The sequence below is a fragment of the Myiozetetes cayanensis genome, unplaced genomic scaffold, assembly GCF_022539395.1.
Source record: "Myiozetetes cayanensis isolate MyiCay16 unplaced genomic scaffold, myiCay2020 scf13, whole genome shotgun sequence".
NCBI classification, from domain to species: domain Eukaryota; kingdom Metazoa; phylum Chordata; class Aves; order Passeriformes; family Tyrannidae; genus Myiozetetes; species Myiozetetes cayanensis.
In genome coordinates, this window is record NW_026086937.1 from 23,296,586 (window position 1) to 23,313,912 (window position 17,327).

Here is a 17,327-nt window from a genome sequence, read left to right on the forward strand (position 1 = left end):
TGTATTTATGAAATGTGAAATTTCAAGGTGAAAGATTTTTCAAGAAGAATGAAGATACAACCTTACACTGTATTTCAAGTGACCTCTTATGTCTAGAGAACCTTCTCAGAAGACAGTGGCTTTAGCAGTTACTATAAATACTTCTATCTTTGCACTTTTTCAAATATAGGAATAAAAGCAGATACCTGTGCCTGACAATCTAGATTTATTGACCAGAAGCAAACAAGCTGTACTTTGGCAGGAGTCTTAGAGAAGTTTCTTATGGAGTCTTTGCTGACACACAAAGCACAAACAAGGTCTCAATCTTTCTCGAGCAACAGAAACTGCTAATCACCAGCTTTAAAATTGAAAAATTAATATATAGCCTCAACATGCAAGAGGATAGAACTCAAATATCCAGCACAATAACAGGGAACAACTCACCTTTACTACGTGTCACCTGAAGTCACAAAAGATTATCAGCACTTTCCATAAAATCATAGCCTCAGAAAACTTTCAGCCCTTACGAGATCAAGAACAGTTGAGTCCTCAAATACTTGAGAATTCAACTTCTAAGAAGAAGTTTAAAATAGCTTCCATAAAACATATGCTGTTATTTCTGCCATACAACAAATGTGTATTCAACATTCAGAAATCAGCTATGGAACATTTGCACTCTTCTATAGGGGAGCAGGAAAAAATTAACCCCCAGCAGCTGAGCAGAACACCTGGGAGTCCAAGGTACAGGGAACCACTTGTGTCAGGGCTGGCCACTACAATCTTTAAAACAAAACTGAACAGTGTCCCCATTTCCTCCTTTCAGTAACTCTCTCATCTGAAACACTTGTCTCATTAATTTTAAGATTGTACTGACTCTGCTTTAACAAAGGCATTTGAATGTTTAAGCTGGGAAACAGCACTGTCAGTTGAGCAACAGCAGCTTTGCTTAGATATCTTGCACCACTCCTAAACTGACTACACAGCAGGAGAGGCTTTCCATCACCCAGAAACTGGTGTGGGGCTGCAGTTATCTTTGGTAATTTTTGGTATAGAAAGTACAGCAAGAAGTGAACACAACTAACTGGAGTTTGTTTGCATTAACCATCATTTGCTGCTATCAACTGCAGTCCCAGCTCAACTGGTTTTCAAACTGAGCTGCAGCTCTGTCTGTCAAACCAAGGGCACTCCTGGCTGTGGAGCATGTCTGTCCCAGGTTCATTCCCACCTGCTTCTACACACACTCGCAAACACAGGCCTCCAGGAGGAGAGCTCAAACCCCTACCAGGGGGTTTATGAGCAAGGTGAAGGAAGGGATAGTACTCAATACCCATGCAATTCAAGTATCATGTACTGGTATGTATTTGCAGAATACTTTTTCCCTTGAGGAGCACAATAAAATACGCACTAGGGCAATACCTAAGTGATCCTGTGCCCGGTTTTGTCCTTATATGACGAAGAAGGTCTTAAGACTGCAGTTCTACCAGCAGTTAGTGCTCCATGCGAATATGTGATTTAGCTGAGGTGGGAGACAGCCCTGCACAATCGGGTTCTCAACAACTCAGCCGCTGTAGCTGACAGTTCACAATTGCAGCCATTCATTAGCGTTCCTGGAATACGGCCGGAACAGCTCAAGCCAGTCAGTTATCTCTGGAAAATGATCTATGCTCTGCTCCTTTTCCAACAGTCCTAGTAATATTTTGCCCCAAAAGTCTGCCAAACATGTAGGAGGTTTGAACAAGCTTTTTCAGTAACATTCTTTTAACAGAGGCAACATATTTCTTTTCCCCCAAGAGCCAAAATAAAGTTATTAAGTCAGCTACAAATCTGTGTATACATGGGCAGAAAGGTGAGTAGAGAACCTGACACACACTGATCCCAAAATCTTCTCAGGTGATCTAACTGCCCTCCCTCCAAAATAATTAGTCCAGCTGCTCAAGTCCAACAAATGAAGAGTCAGAGCAATTCTGAGATCCAGTTCTACTTGTGTTTTTTCAGTATTTGTCAGGTTCCTGTTCAAAGTGGACTGCAATACCCACATCTGCCTCAGTAAGAGTACTACTTCACCCATCCTTGAATAGTGCTGCAGTTTATACTACTTGCATCCACATTTAGAGAGGAAAACTATGTTATGTTGTAGATATTTCATAACTTCCACACAACAAATTTCTCTTTTTAAGAGCTTAGCAATTTGGACACATCAACTGAAAAACCAGCTTTGCTTTTCAAGGAAGGTATGACATGCCAAAGGCTTTTTTCTCTTTTTTTTTTTTTTTTAAATTCTTTTGGATCACCTACCTACCCTCTCTTCCCTTCCAGGTAAGATATCTTGATTAATTGATTCTTCATTATTCATCAGGTCAATGCAAAAAACCACAGTTTTATCTAGACTGCTGTCAAAGTGTACTGGATTATGGGAACAGGAAATTCAAAAGTCTTCAGGCAATGGCTTGGAAGAAACATCTATAAATACACAGTTCAATCTATCTATCTATCTGGCTATGTACTCTTACACCTCCACCCCTAACTACCCTAGGTGTAGTTTAAGACAGAAAACCCTAAGACAGGAATAATACAAAAGACCTTTTTCAGAAATATGTGAATTGACCAGCTTTTTACATCAGCCCTGTCTCATGCTTACTGTGTATTCCTGACATGCTGCTTTCAAAGAATTTCCATCGTAACTATGTTACCTTTAAAACAGTTCCTCTTCATATTCAGAACAGCGAATGACTTTCTAGATAAATTCAGGATATTGAGAGCTATACACTATTCCCTGATGAGTCACTGTGTTAGAAGATGACTATAGGAGAATGATCTATACAAGTTTGTCAAGCTTCAAGAACATGCAAATATTTAAATATAATTGAAGGTGTCAGAAGAAATGTAGATACCTGCCTACACACTGGGCCCCCTTCCTCGGGACACTGCACATTAATAGTAAGAGAAAAATGCTTTCCACAGATTTCTAGCTGCCATGACCACCAAGTGACCTCTCCGAACCAAGCCGAGCGTTAACTTCCTGGACCTGCTGGCACAAACCATGACTCATGATGTATCAGCTCCCTTTGCACCCTATTAGCTTTATCAGTGTCAACCCCCAGCCTATTAATGATATATGAAGGTCTTCATTAACTATTTCACCACTGACCACAGTAGATAAAGTAGCTGGGCAAAGCCCATGGGATATAGTGGTGCAACTTAAATAGCTAGAAAGAGGAAAAAAGCAGGAACAAGAAGTGAACAGACAAGCAGGAGACACTTTTACAGTAAAACCTTCTCACAGAGTAAAGCATATAAAAACCAAGTGATAAAACAGCCTTAACAAGCTGCTAGGCTTTTATTCTCACCTTTTTGTCTGAAGCAAGTAGAAGTCAGGCTACCGGTTGAGGGGAGCAAAGAATAAATTTGGATCTACTGGCTCCGTATAGATCTCTGATGTTGTATGAGGTCTGGGACTACTTAAGGTGAGCTTTCAAAGCTTACAGGATCACTACCGAAGAAAGCCATTCCCAGCTGGGAGATACTCTCCCAGCACAGGTGTGCTCCTGGCTTCCTGAGCACCCAGCATGCCGCCGTTTTATCACCCAGAGCAGAAGGTGACAAACGAGACGTGTGTGCTCCTCCTCTGATAACCACAAGCTCATTTCTCTGCTGAACACCACAGCCTGTCAAAAGGAGCAAGCTGCCTTCAGAGCCCATTTCCATTTCCTACTCGTAGTTCTCATGGTGAAGTGCCTGAAAAAGTCTCTTCAGAAACGAACAGCATGTGAAGCACTGCTGCAAGCTGGCGAATTCAAAGACCAAACTAGGAAAACAGCTTTAAAAATCACTGTTCTGGGTAAGAGCACCAAGAACTGCCTCACTAGAGTGCAATACAAAGTTAGCAGCCCCCAGTTTGAGTAAGTAGGGCAAGTTTTTCCTTACCGTTACATAAAAGTGATTCGCTTGTCACAGATAATCATGCTCGTTACTACAATCTATATTAAGTACTAGAAGCTATGCAAAACAAACGCAAAATGCATTCCTTTCTTTCTGACTCCCTAATCAACAGAATGATTAAGCACCAGACAAATAATCTTCTGATAAAACACTGAGCTATGAAAAGAACCCACCAGCTTGAAATCTAGCCTTATTTGCACAAGGCAGTTTGTCATCCGGGTCAGCAATCCTCTTAAGGTAGCCAAACTGCGAGGAAATTTTAATTGTTTCACTTTTTCTTGTCAGTCCTTTACCACTTTAATCAGAACAAGCACAGCTCTCCAAACCATGGCTTTTCCCTGCAGAAAGGCATCACCAGTTACTATTAGACACAGCAGCAGCCAAAGCTCCAGTGAGCACAGGCCTGCACTAAATCTGCAGCCTGAACTCACCGAGCACTCACTTTGAGGTGCCCTCTTCAGCCTCTGCACCCCAACCTCACAGACACAGCTGCTTTACTACAACGTTTCCGAGCAACGCTGATTGTGTTACCTGAAGAGTCTGGTGCTGTCCCCAGATGAAGAAAGCCTTATAGGGAAATTCACCACAAGACCTGCTCATAATGGCCTAACTCCCATCTTTAAAAATACAAATAACCCACACGTATTTCCTTCCTCCAAACTGCAGCAATCCCAACAACAAATGTTAATGACATTCATTTAGTGCTCAAACACTGCTTTCCCTCAAAGTCTTCTCTCAAAGAAGTCAATCAAGGAGTTTTGGCTATGATCCTTCAGAGCAGTCTGACATATCTGTGGGAACAGCAGCCACACACTGGAACCCTCTCTCAAGCCTTCTGATGAGTCTGCTCACACCACACACCTCTGTTACAACTCATAGTTCCAAATTACTTTCCAATAAAGAAAACTCACTGTAAGGTTGTACTTCTTCCCATGTCCACATCTTCGCCCAAGCGGTCTGTTTTCTCAATACAAAGGACCATTCTCTGTAGAGCTTTCACTGTGTAAGGATCTCTACACAAATCCATATCCAGGAGCAAGTATTTTCCTTACTGATACTATAAAGAGCCAACTCCACAGCAGGATAAAAATCAAGAATGTATGTTAAAAGCCCCGAGCTTCCCAAGATGCCTCACCTGATGGCCCTTAGACAGCAACACAGATTTAACAGCACTGCAATACAGTTGTGTTGATAAACCCACTTTAACCCAGCTGTCATTGGAGTGGTTTATGATGCGTTCAGGGGAGAGAACAGCCCTCCTCACATCTCAAGTCACGGGCTGCAGAAAGACAGCTTTCAGTCTTTGATTCTGAACAGTCCATATTATTTGTGCATTAAGCAGCTTTCAGGCTACTTTCTGCCCCATTTTGTGAGAAAAGTAATTGCACTCACACCCTAAGAAGAATAACTACAATTCACTACTTGCCTAAATACTTTGCTGTGGTTTGTGCTCTTAAAACTTCTGCGTGACTTTCTGAAAATATGAATTTCAGAATAAAGCATTTACCAATAACTTCAAAGGTTTTTTTTTTTTTACCCCCTTAAAAGCCCAGTTATTTTTTAAGGTATTATAAAATAACGCATACCTGTCTTCATCACCATCAACAGGAATGGATATGCCAAACACAGAGCTAGCAAGACTGTTGATAGGAGTACTTGCAGGTAACTGAAGAGGATTTGCTAGAGTGTCTGGAATAGGAGGCTTCACAAGAGGTTTATTTTCAGCTATAAGAGAAAGAGGTGGCTGAGGTAGGGGTTCTGATTTTCTTCTAGTATCATCAATCTGGCCTACTAAAGACTGGGCCTGGGTCTGAAACTGTCCGAGGTTTGCCTGAGGCAGACTGGCGGGTGTGCTGGGCGTGCCTTGCATCATCGAGTGTCCGACCTGCTGGGGCTGGACCGCGCCGGTGCTTCTGCTGGCAGAAGGGTGGTTCGTCAGCTGGGACTGCACCAGTGTAACAGGGACGTTTGGCATAGTGACAGAAGCAGTGGTGGACACATTAGGCACACTTGTACCGGGCACGACCGCAGGCACGCTCTGAACTCCAGGGACCACGGCATGGGGAGCACCAAGCATTCCCGACACTTGACTGCTTCCCCCCATTGGATGCTGAGTCACAGATTTCTGTTGCACAACCCCTGGTTGTCCGAGGCCCGGCTGCACACCTCCTGGCTGCGGGATGGCAGGTTGAGTAGCCTGTGCCTGGCCGCTCTGCAGCAACCCCGACCCCTGTCCGACTGCTTCACCGGGCTGTGCTGACACTCCCATCACTGGTGCTCCCACAGATGAGGGGTTTTGGCCCGTCACCTGCCCCACAGGCAGGCTGGAGGCCACAGTACTTGGAGCAGAACCTGTAGCAGCCTGCTGAACGGCTCCTTGAGACTGCATAATTGTCATGTGCTGCATGTATTCGGCCTGCCCAGGAGGCTGCGTCGGCAGTAGGTGCACCGGTGGAATCTGAGACTGAGAATAAGCAAATTGTTGAGGCTGAGTCACTGGTATGCTTGCCTGCTGCACCTGCTGCTGAGCCACAGGAACGCTCGGCTGCCCTACTGTCACATTTGGAGGTGCCATGCCTTTCCCGTTGGGTCCAGCCTGTGCACCCTGCGGATTTACCTGTGGCTGCGGTTGCTGTGGCACCATCATTTGCTGACTTACTCCCGAAGCCCCAGAAAACACAGGCTGAGCAGTACTCTGAGGCACGGCCCCACCTACGGGTTGTTGCGGCTGCTGTTGTTGCCCAATGACAAAACTAGGTTGCTGTAGAGAGGACTGGTTCATTTTCTCTGTCTGGAGCAGCTGTGACATAGCAGCCAGGGAACTGTCTGCTATAGAATCGGGGCCATGGGCTGATGCTGGCACAGCCGAGACCACAACAGAACCTCCTGTGGCACCGAGGCCACTGTCCCTGTCTTGAGCAGCCTGCTCAAAGGTGCTGCTGTGCCTAATGCAATCTCCAGTCCTGCCCAGAACACCACCGTCAGAGTCCCGGTCATAGTACTCCATACACGTCCATCGGCCTCGCCTGTAGGGCTCCCCAGTACCGTGGTCCAGCTTGATCACCCTGAAGCGGGAGCTGCACGCAGCGGCCGCCGTCTGAGACATGGTGCCAGGGGCAGTGGGCGCAGAGGGCCCTGTGGAAGGAAGGACAGCCTGAGCACTGCTGCCTCCCCCCAGAGCAGCGCCAGAGGCAGCAGCTGGCAGGGGCACAGCAGAGCTCTTGGGCACAGCCCCCCCGTTGGGGGCTGCAGCCAGCCCAGCAGGGGCCACAGCCAGCTGTCCGTCCAAAAGGAGGTTGGGAGAGACGCTGCTCGGAGTTTCGGCCTCGCCCACGTTGTTGAGAGTCTCTTCGGAGGAGCTCCGCTCACAAACGTCCTCAGGGCCGTAGTCGGTGGCTCGAGAAACATCAAAGATTTCGGAGGACACGTCCTCGGTGCGGGACTCGTCCGGGTCGTCCAGGCTCTCGGTGTCCTCGGTGATGCTGCTGGCCACCTGCGCCGTGGTCACGCTGGTGATCTGGAAGCAGCTCTTCTTCTTGGCCGGCATCTTGGACATGTTTCCTCCGCGGGGAGGGGCTCGGCGGCCGCGGCGAAGCGAGCGCAGCGCCGGGCGGGCTGTCACGGCGTGCGGGCCGGGCCCCCGGCACTACCGCACATCCTCCGGCGGCTTCCTGCGGCGGGCGGGGGGCGGCGGGGCTCCTCCTCTTCCTCCCCGTCCGCAGCCCTCTTCCCGCGGCCGGGTCTCCTCCTCCTCCTCTTCGCCGCCGCTCCGAGCGCCCCGCGGCTTCCTGCGGGCCCGCGGCCCGCCCCGCGCCAGGGGCCCCGCGCCGGTCGGGCGCGGCCCAGGCGGCCCCGTCCCCCCCCCCTCCCGCTGACTCCGCGCTCTACCTGGAGACCAGCGCCAGGCGCATCCTGCTCGCAACCGGCCCGCGGGCTCGCCCCCGGGGCAAGGCCCCGCCGCGGGGCGGGCTGCCGGCGCTGCGGCGGCCCGGGCAGCGGCGCTGGGCGGGCGCGGGCGGCCCCGCTGCGCTGCGCCGGCCGCGGAGCTCCCGCAGCGCGCTCGGGCCGCGGCTCCGCTCCCCAAGATGGGGCTCAACTTGTGCGCTGCACCCTGGGAGCGCCGCGGCCACGCCCCCGCCGCGCTGACGTCACGGCCCGGCGCAGCGCAGGGCAGCGCGGCGGGGGGGGCGGGGCAGCGCGGACCGCGGGGGGACGGTTGGGATGTGGCGCTCCGCGCCGAGCCCCCCCCGCCCCGGGGGATGGTCGCGCCCGGCCGCGCGCGGGCCCGGCCGGAGCAGAGTGCGTGGCCCCGGCGGAGCGCAGGCGAGCGCCCCCCGGCGGCGGGGTGGGGTGGGGCAGCGCTGAGCGCGGCGATGTTCCAGTGGTGATAGCGCACTGGTGATATTGCAATAACAGTACACATGATTTTACACTGACAACATTGCAATGATGATATTGCACTGGTGATACCGCACTGATAACAGTACACATGATTTTACACTGACAACATTGCAATGATGATATTGCACTGGTGATATTGCACTGAAAATATTGCACTGATGATACCGCACTGATGATATTGCAATGATAACAGTACACATGATTTTACACTGACAACATTGCAATGATGATATTGCACTGGTGATACCGCACTGATAACAGTACACATGATATTACACTGACAACATTGCACTGGTGATACCGCACTGGTGATACCGCACTGATAACAGTGCACATGATTTTACACTGACAACATTGCACTGGTGATACCGCACTGATAACAGTACACATGATTTTACACTGACAACATTGCAATGATGATATTGCACTGGTGATACCGCACTGGTGATACCGCACTGATAACATTGCACTGGTGATACCGCACTGGTGATACCGCACTGATAACAGTGCACATGATTTTACACTGACAACATTGCACTGGTGATATTGCAATGGTGATACCGCACTGATAACAGTGCACATGATTTTACACTGACAACATTGCACTGATGATATTGCACTGATGATTTTACACTGACAACATTGCACTGATGATATTGCACTGATGATATTGCACTGGTGATATTGCACTGATAATATTGCACTGATAATATTGCACTGATAATATTACACTGATGATATTGCACTGGTGATATTGCACTGATAATATTGCACTGATAATACTACACTGATGATATTGCACTGATGATATTGCACTGATGATATTACACTGATGACGTTACACTGATAACATTACACTGATAACATTGTACAAGGTTGAATCAGTGCTGAACAGTGTTCCAGTATGCTGGGCACAAACACACTGTTACTTTTATTAAGTATCAAGCATGCACATATTCCTTTTTTCCTTCAAGGAAAGCATTCGCTCAGTTAGTTAAAAGACATTTTCCACGTGTCTCTTATTTAGATGTGTGTTAGTGCCAGCAGTGTGGGACCCTCCCTAGTGTCTGTGTGCCTGTGCCTGGTTTTTGGGACCTGGCACTGGAATGGCTGTAGGCTCCTTTTCAGTGCTGCCGTGTTGCCTGACAGAGGTTTGGATAACTTCCCCACTCTCTCCATCACCTTCACCATTACACACTTCAGTAGGAGGATCCCCATACATACTTCAGTGGCAGTGAGAACCCACACTTGTGGTTCTCCTGTCTGAGGACTGCAGGTGAATTTACATATTTTGGCATTTAAAGATCATGCACTAGTCATGTGACACACACTCGTCTTGCACACAGTCCCTCAGCCTCAGAGACAGGGCAGAAATGCTCCCACAGATGACAGAAGACCAAAACAGAAACTCCTCTGGGGTGTAAGCTACAAAGCTTCAAGCTCTGACCACACGTATGTGTCCTGTGAAAATGGCTTTAGCACGTTGTGTTTGTTTGTTTCTATGATTTTAGATGGTCCAAAGGTGGTGCTTCCCACTGATGGTGGCTGAAATCCATGTGCCATTTAGACGGGGATAAAAGCTGTGCACTAAACCCCTCAACCCTTATGGAGTGTACAGAGCTACACGTGCTCACACCCAGCAGAGGTGTACAGAGACAAATGGGTGTAGAGAGATGTATATTAATAGGTGTATATATATTTAATTTTTCAAAATCCCTAATGTTAACATTAAAAATACAATATTTTTTTAAAGAAAGTTACAGGAATATTAAAGGAAGTCAGTTTGTTGGCATCTAGCATGCATGGGTTCAGATATCTCAGCCTTTAATAACATTAGGTGATTAGTGTTGGACTAAAGCTAGCCTGAGGACACCGTGTGATCCAACAGGTAGGTATCTGCCCAAGTGTCAGGAGTCCAGATTGAAACTGGGGGAAGTCAGTAGGAAAATTCAGGGGAGTTGTCTTTTAACTTCAGTCTTACTCCTCAGTTCATAGTTATCTGCATTGTGGCCTTCTACAAGTTGTTTTTCTTTTTTTTAACTTCATCTTTTTTTCTGTCCCATCTATCACCTGCCTTATCTGCAGATACAGAGAACTCCTGAGGGCTCTGCCTACGTTTTTTCGTGTGTTGAGTACAGAGACCTAAATTTTGATCAGGTCATGTGATACTGCCTTAGCAAGAGTAGCACACTGGCACAGTGATGGACAAGTGATAAGCAGTAATCAGCAGGGTCTTTTCAGATTTGAACAGAAATTCAGGGGTTACTAAACACTGGGTATTTTAAGAGTGCATTCCCTTTCAAATGACTCTTGTACAAAATCCTGCATTAACATCTTAAATTTTAAAATAAACAGTAATATCAGAAATTCCTTTCCTTCATGTAAGTTGTACATCTTCCATTTTGTGAAATTACTGGTGCTAGACAGTAAGACATTTACCCCAATTATTCTTGTTTTTAAAACTTACCTAAATTACCCCAAATGGTCTCAAACTGCACTGAAATGCAATGGTAATTTGAATTTCAAGTCCTTTTGAATTTCAAGCTGCAAGACAATGACTGCAAGATCTGGAAGACAAATTCGAGGTTACAGACTGCTGGAGAGAAGAAGGGCACAGGAAAGGGCAAATGAGTTATTTGAATGTCTAAGTAGGATTTTTGCATTTATAAAGGCCACTAACGATCCAGAGAACCACAAATAGTAGCTGCAGTATTTAGCTTCAGGCTCTTCTTAAAGTCTCACGTGACAAAGAGCACAGAAATTTCCTCTCTCCTGACCCCAACAAAATTATTCTTTATTTTCTTTGCCGTGTTCATTGTCTTATATATGGAAAATAATGGGCACTAAATCAAAAATTTAATGAAAAAGAATTTACATGACCAAAAACTGTGAACGAATGGAAACTGTTACATGTATCAAAACACATTGAAGGTGCAAGTAGGAATGAACAAATGTTATAAGATCTCATCAGTTGTTGTTAGCCTGATCCTGCCCTTTTCCAGTCAATGGCAAACCCATCAAATGTCAGTGGGAGCTGTGTTTGGTTTCACTGAAAGATGTTAAAATTTGGGATGTACATTTGTATTATCTTTAGCATTTGTGCTCTTCTTCATGATGGGCACCTTTACCCATAGATCTTGTGCTGCCCCTGGCTGTGGTGTTTGAATGGGAGTCGTTCCTCCAGTTAGAATAAGGTGTCACTGTGCACACCTGAAGGGTCTGTAAATAACTGAGGGGAATGACAGCATTCTGGAGAAATGGAGAATGCTGCTTCACTGGGGGGGGCTGAGATGGTCTGTTGAAAAATGAGCTATTGCCAGTCCCTTCTGGGCTCTATAAACCCCTCTGTAGTTTTCATCTGTATGATTTTGCTGCTTGTATTTACACAGTTGTTCTCAGCTTTGCTCTCTGATGTATTTTGAACCATTTGTGATTCAGAGGCAGAGAGAAGTATGAGCAAGATCTGAGCAGCAAATCCAATTTGGGATTGTAGTATGTTCTTGATGCTGATAAAGTATGGATTTGAAAGTCATCGTAAGGCAACTACAATGTTTTGGTAGTAGAGATGAATTACTGCTGCAGGAGCAACTCTTTTAGGGAAGGCACAAAGAAGACCTGGGTTTGAGCCATAGTTTAAAAGCCAGGATTGATTTCCTGGCTTAGGATAAATAAGTCAGCTTGGTCTGTCTTTTCTTTCTTAGTTTGAACATGAAACAGTTTGTAAACTGTTGCTATTTAGCTAATACACAGGAATGCAGTGAAATTTAAAGACACGCAACATTTCTTCAATTTGATGTATAAATAGATTACGGCATTTTCAGCATTCCAGACTTATGATCAAGTGGAATCCAGATCAGGTTTCATTTAACCTAGTTAAGAGAGCAATGTGAATGGTTTCAGATAGCTCATGTGGAGTTCAGAAGCATATTCTCTCAGATATATTTCAAACTCATATTGAGTAAAGACTGATATCAATAATGAAGAAAATCCACATCTCTCATGGACTTTGTGTCTGAAATATTTCTGTTTGGCATGGGTGTATTTTAATGGACATGTCAGTAGTTCATTGCTGGATTTTCTGGAATACAGGCTGCTCGTTTACTTGAATAACTCTTCTTTGGACAGTAAGTAATCACTTTACTTCATATATAAACCATTATTCAGACTTTTTACTATCTGTATCAATTATCTCTCAGTGTGAAAAGAATGAATAATGGAAGGTGTTTGTTTTTAATATATTGTCTAAGCAAAAAGAGAAGGTACACAAATTTCAGAGAGCTTGTCAGATACTTTAAATAACCCATGGCACAGCTTCATCTGTAGTTATAGACTGGTTTGCAGGACTGAGTTCTGAAGTGTAGGGCCTTATGTAATACTTGTGGCATAAGAGGAAGCATGGAGTGTAAAGATGGTCTGTTTTTAAGATGAGAGAGCAGTTACAGAGTAGACATTAAAGCCACTGCAACTCCATAATAGTAATATTTAGATGTCTATTTATAGAGACTTTCCAGGGAATCCTGATTGTTTGGAATGGTGGTGTGTGTGCTCTCTAAGTAGCTGAGACAACATCCACTTGGTTCAAGTACGTGAGATCCTCAGGTTCAAAAGTGAACATGTACCTGTGCCCCTCACGTTTCACCTTCCAGTGCCCGTTCTTCCCCTTTTACTGGCAAAGCAGAGGTCAGGGCTGGATAATTAAAAGTGGGGGAAAATGGTACACGTTTAGGTTCTGAGTAATTTTTTACACATCTATTGCTACCACATCATGTGGGATGTGGGACAGCAAGCAGCCAAAACTGGTTCCTTGGCCTTTTTTGCATAAATGTGCTACATAAAACTTACAGTCTGCAATAGCTGCAACTTTTTTACAAAAGCACAAATAGGGGGTTTATAGCAGATAGTGGATTGATGGGTTCTCTGTCTCCACATGAAAGTTGTATGCAAAATATATACAAAAAAGTAATACTTCTGTGGTTAATTTCTGCTTTTCTCATCTGACTGTACAGCTTCTATCAAAGCCTGTGACTGCACCTACTGAAACACTCATGCTGTCAGACACTAAAATGATGTGGTGGATATAAAACTAAATTCTGTTCACGTGTCTCAGGTTTTCTGCTGTTAAAATTTTGTCTTAAAACATAAATAGGCAATTCTGCTGAAATCCACTGGAATAGAATTGTCAGTGAAATGGAGAGATTGCTCAACAAAACTGAAAGTGTTGGGGGCAGACAAGCAATAGTTGTTTATGGTGATCTGCATTTTGCATTGTTATTATTTTCTAATGGAACACTTCCATTCTAAACATGATTAAAAAAACTGGCACAATTTGTTGTCCTTCATTAAAGCTGAAGAAGTGATCTCAGTGTATATCCAGGTATGCAAATTCAAACCACTTTCAGAGGTCTGTTTTGGGATCCTGAGAAAAATGGGAAAACAGGACATTCAGGGAAATTAATATTCTGGTGCTCATCAGAGTAAACTGACGGAAGTGACACAAACTTACTTCTGGGTTAAATGAAAAATACCACAAAAACCACTACCAGAATTCCCATAATAATTACCAGTTTAATGGCAAGACCCAACAGGTTCTGCATGAGGAGTCTGATCAGTGGAATTGTCCTGTAGGTGTTAAATAGTGTGGGAACTCTTTAGTAATGCATTGCAAAGCAGTGATATACTCAGCATTGTCATTTGGAGGAGGATTGTTTTCCTAAGTTGCACTAGAAATAAGTCACTCTGTGTGAATAAAAACGAGCTTGTAAATTCTGCAAGTTAAAATCATAGGGGTTTTCTCTTCAGGGACTTGTATTCCATTAAGGATCTGAAAGTCATTAAAGGCTCTTGACGTGGAGTGGTCTCCAAGAAGAGAAGATGTGATCTCTGTGGGGACTAGTCAGGACGTAGTGACTAGCTCTGAAAGAAGCAGAGGGGGGTGTTGGGTGATTTTGCAGCCACAGCTCCACTCTTGCTGATGTTTGAATGAATCTGACAGCACCTAAAGGGAGCCTGTTAATGTGCAGCATCAGTGTTGCTCTGCAGCACACGTGGCATTGGCAGCAGCCAGGTTGGGCTGCAAGGATGTGCACGACACGCAGAATGTACAAACCACATAGAAACAGTGGAACTGCGGGTTGGCTTCACCCCAGGAGAAATCTGGTGCCAGTGGCACTGTCAGTGGCACTGACCTGTGCAGTGCACACCTGGTCACCTGTGTCCTGTGTCCCAGTGCTACAACCAAGCAGACATCCCTGTGCCATCAGCAGAGAGGCCTGGAAGGACAGACGGGCAGTGGCGTCAGAGGAAGGAGATTGGTGTGACTGCGCTGTTTCTGGCACAAGGTGTGCTTAGGCAACACCAAGGCTTCTAGAGCTCCCAGGGCCAGGGTGTACTTGGGAACAACGGGGAGTTGGCCCCTTCTCGACACACCTGCCCTGCTGTTACTGCCACTCCTGCTCTTCCTTTTGCCTGTGATGCAGAAAAAAACCAATTTCTGTTAGCTATTGCCATTCCTGCAGAAGTAGGTGTGGATTTCAGAAGCTCGGTTGGAAGGTACAGGGGAGAGTTCATAACAGGCTTTCATCAGGAGTTCAATCTAAGAGCAAGCACAAAAGCACTCTCTGGTGCAGCATTGTTGAAAAGTATCCCATAAAACCCTAGGATTTCACCTTTACGCTACCAGAACTGGACCCTAAATTAGTTCTCTCTGGTTCCCCACTCATTAGCACTTACAGTTGTTCTAAAACAGATTTATACTTAAAGTGTTGGTCAGGCAAGTGGTAACTGGCTTTCTTTTGTAGCTGGTGTCACAAGACAGGAGCATGTGAGTCCATTTGACACCGGCTTTCATGATCATCAGCAAGTACATTACACAAGAGAATTGAGAAAATATTTTGTCAGAGAGGACTATCTGTTCCTCGCTCATGAGAGTCACCCCAGTAGAAAAGTGTGGAGCTTGTCAGTGTCAGACCAAGATGTGCAGTGCAAAGGCAGACATCTTTCACTTCTCTAACAAGCAACTCTTGTTTCCCTTCTGCTTGGCAAGGTTTAATTTAATCATGCAGTGAGTCTCAGGTACAGTTGTTAATTCTATATCCTATTTATATCAACAGAATTTACCTTACATTAATGGTTACAAAAAGTAAATAGCAATATGCTGAGAACATGGAAAACAAACAGTCTTTCTGTCTTGCCAAACCTCCATCACTGAGCATATTTTTCCTTAGTGGTTGTCATGCTGTAGTAAACAAAGTTAAGGGCTAGGCTATTTTATTAGTAACAATTCTGTATTGATGCATAACACAATAAGTTGCTGTCCTTCCTTTTCCAGAGAGGAAGTTGCTGCTTTGCTGTAGTATGACATGCAAAGCCGTAAAAAGGAAACAGATTTTGGTTAGGAAAAAATTTATTGATGCTACAAAAAAGTAGTTCTGCAACATGAAAAAGTGCAGTTCTTACATGGTTGTTTAGTTAGTGATACAATTAGAAGCACACTGTGACTTCTTTATTGGTGGATAAATTTACTGAACAGTGCAAATATGATGTGGAATTAAGACATGATGCTGTATTGCTCTCTCCTAAAAATGTATAGAGTTCATAAACTGAAATTGTACTGGCAGGCATACATGAGATGCAGGAATCAAGCTTGAAATCCTTGTTGAAGCAGAATTCCCATTAAAATCCAGTTTGGAAATAAGTGTCAGCAAACACTTATCAATGTCTGTTGCCATGAAAAGCTGTTCCCACTCCAGGATGCATAGGTTCATGGATTTTCTGTCATTAAAATGCCAGTCAAGTGCAGGCATTGCCACTGATTTAACTTAAACCTGAACTGGGAACAAAGCCTTTGGAATTCTCAAGCAGTTTCTAATTGGATCTGAAGTTAATATGGACAAACAAGCAGAGCATTGAAACATCACATGTGCAGTAACCTGCTGGAGCTGCGGTGGGATCCTGGATTCTCACCCTGTTGCCCATGCTGGGGCATTGTACTGTGGTTTGGTTCTGGTAGGGGATGGTGCAGGGAATAAATATCACTGAAGCTGCCCCAAGTTGCAGGCATCAAGTTGTTGTGACTGGTTCTTTCAGCACTCAGTCGGATACTAGGAAAATGTGTCCAATATATTTATATTAAAACCAAACATGGTTTGGAAAAATAATAGAAAATCCAGAAGTGAATTCCAGTCTCAAACTGCGAGAGTTCCTGTTACTTCTACATTTTGGTCACAAACCTGTGAAGAAAATCTGCATTTGTTTGAGACTGGGCCACCCTGACAAAATATTTGGCAATTATTGTGGAGTATATTATCCGATGTCTCCAAGGAGATTTGCTCTGTGAAAGTATATGGACTATTTCTCTCTGAATTACTAAATCTTAAGTTTGTCTATTCACCTCTTTTTGTTCTCTCTGTTGTTCTTTAGAGACATTTGTAACTCACATAAATAAGCATGGGTCCCTTAGGAATAGCTCTAAAGTGCTTTTGGAGTTATTTTACCACTTGAATAACCCTGTTCCAGGTCAGCACAAATTTGACCTCTATTTTTCATTTGGGTTTTTTTTCCCAGTTTTTATATAATGTTTGAAAATAGAAAAAAAAATATCATCTGCTCCACTAAAGTGTTAGTCGGACAAGGTTTGATTATTGAACATCACGAGTGGTGAAGACTTCCCTCCATGGACAATTGTGTTTGTCCTGGCAGATACTCACACTGCAGATAACTCACTCCAGCAGCACATAGCAATGGATATTATGACTAATTCAGTCATAACTGTAAGCAGTTTTATTGTGGTCTCTCCAGTACAGGAGGTTTTGGCGTTTATTCAGTATTAAGTCATACACAATTTTTAGATAGTGCAGTCATACAAAGAGAAGATCAGTTAAAGAAAAAGAGAAAGGGCTTCTTTCTGGTTTTCCTGGTCTTTCAGCTTTAGCTCTGTTGGTTGCATTATGGTGCCTGTACAAAAGCCACTTAGTGTCTCACCTTTTCCCCTCAGCAAGGCACTTAGAAGA

The 17,327-nt window shown here is 44.7% G+C and overlaps 1 protein-coding gene across 5 annotated transcripts in view; it reads right to left on the reverse strand.

Annotated features, from left to right (window-relative positions):
• The window catches only part of TSC22D2 (TSC22 domain family member 2), an 86,700-nt gene that overhangs the window by 16,648 nt on the left and 52,725 nt on the right, over window positions 1–17,327 (reverse strand). For 3 of the 5 annotated variants that reach the window (XM_050308712.1, XM_050308711.1, XM_050308713.1), the window contains exon 1: window positions 5,505–7,775. The exons of the other annotated variants lie outside the window; for them this stretch is intronic. In XM_050308712.1, the coding sequence (XP_050164669.1) occupies window positions 5,505–7,474 (1,970 nt within the window). In that variant the 5' untranslated portion in view covers window positions 7,475–7,775. Of the gene's footprint in view, window positions 1–5,504; window positions 7,776–17,327 lie in introns of those variants that run through there. 5 annotated transcript variants of the gene reach the window in all.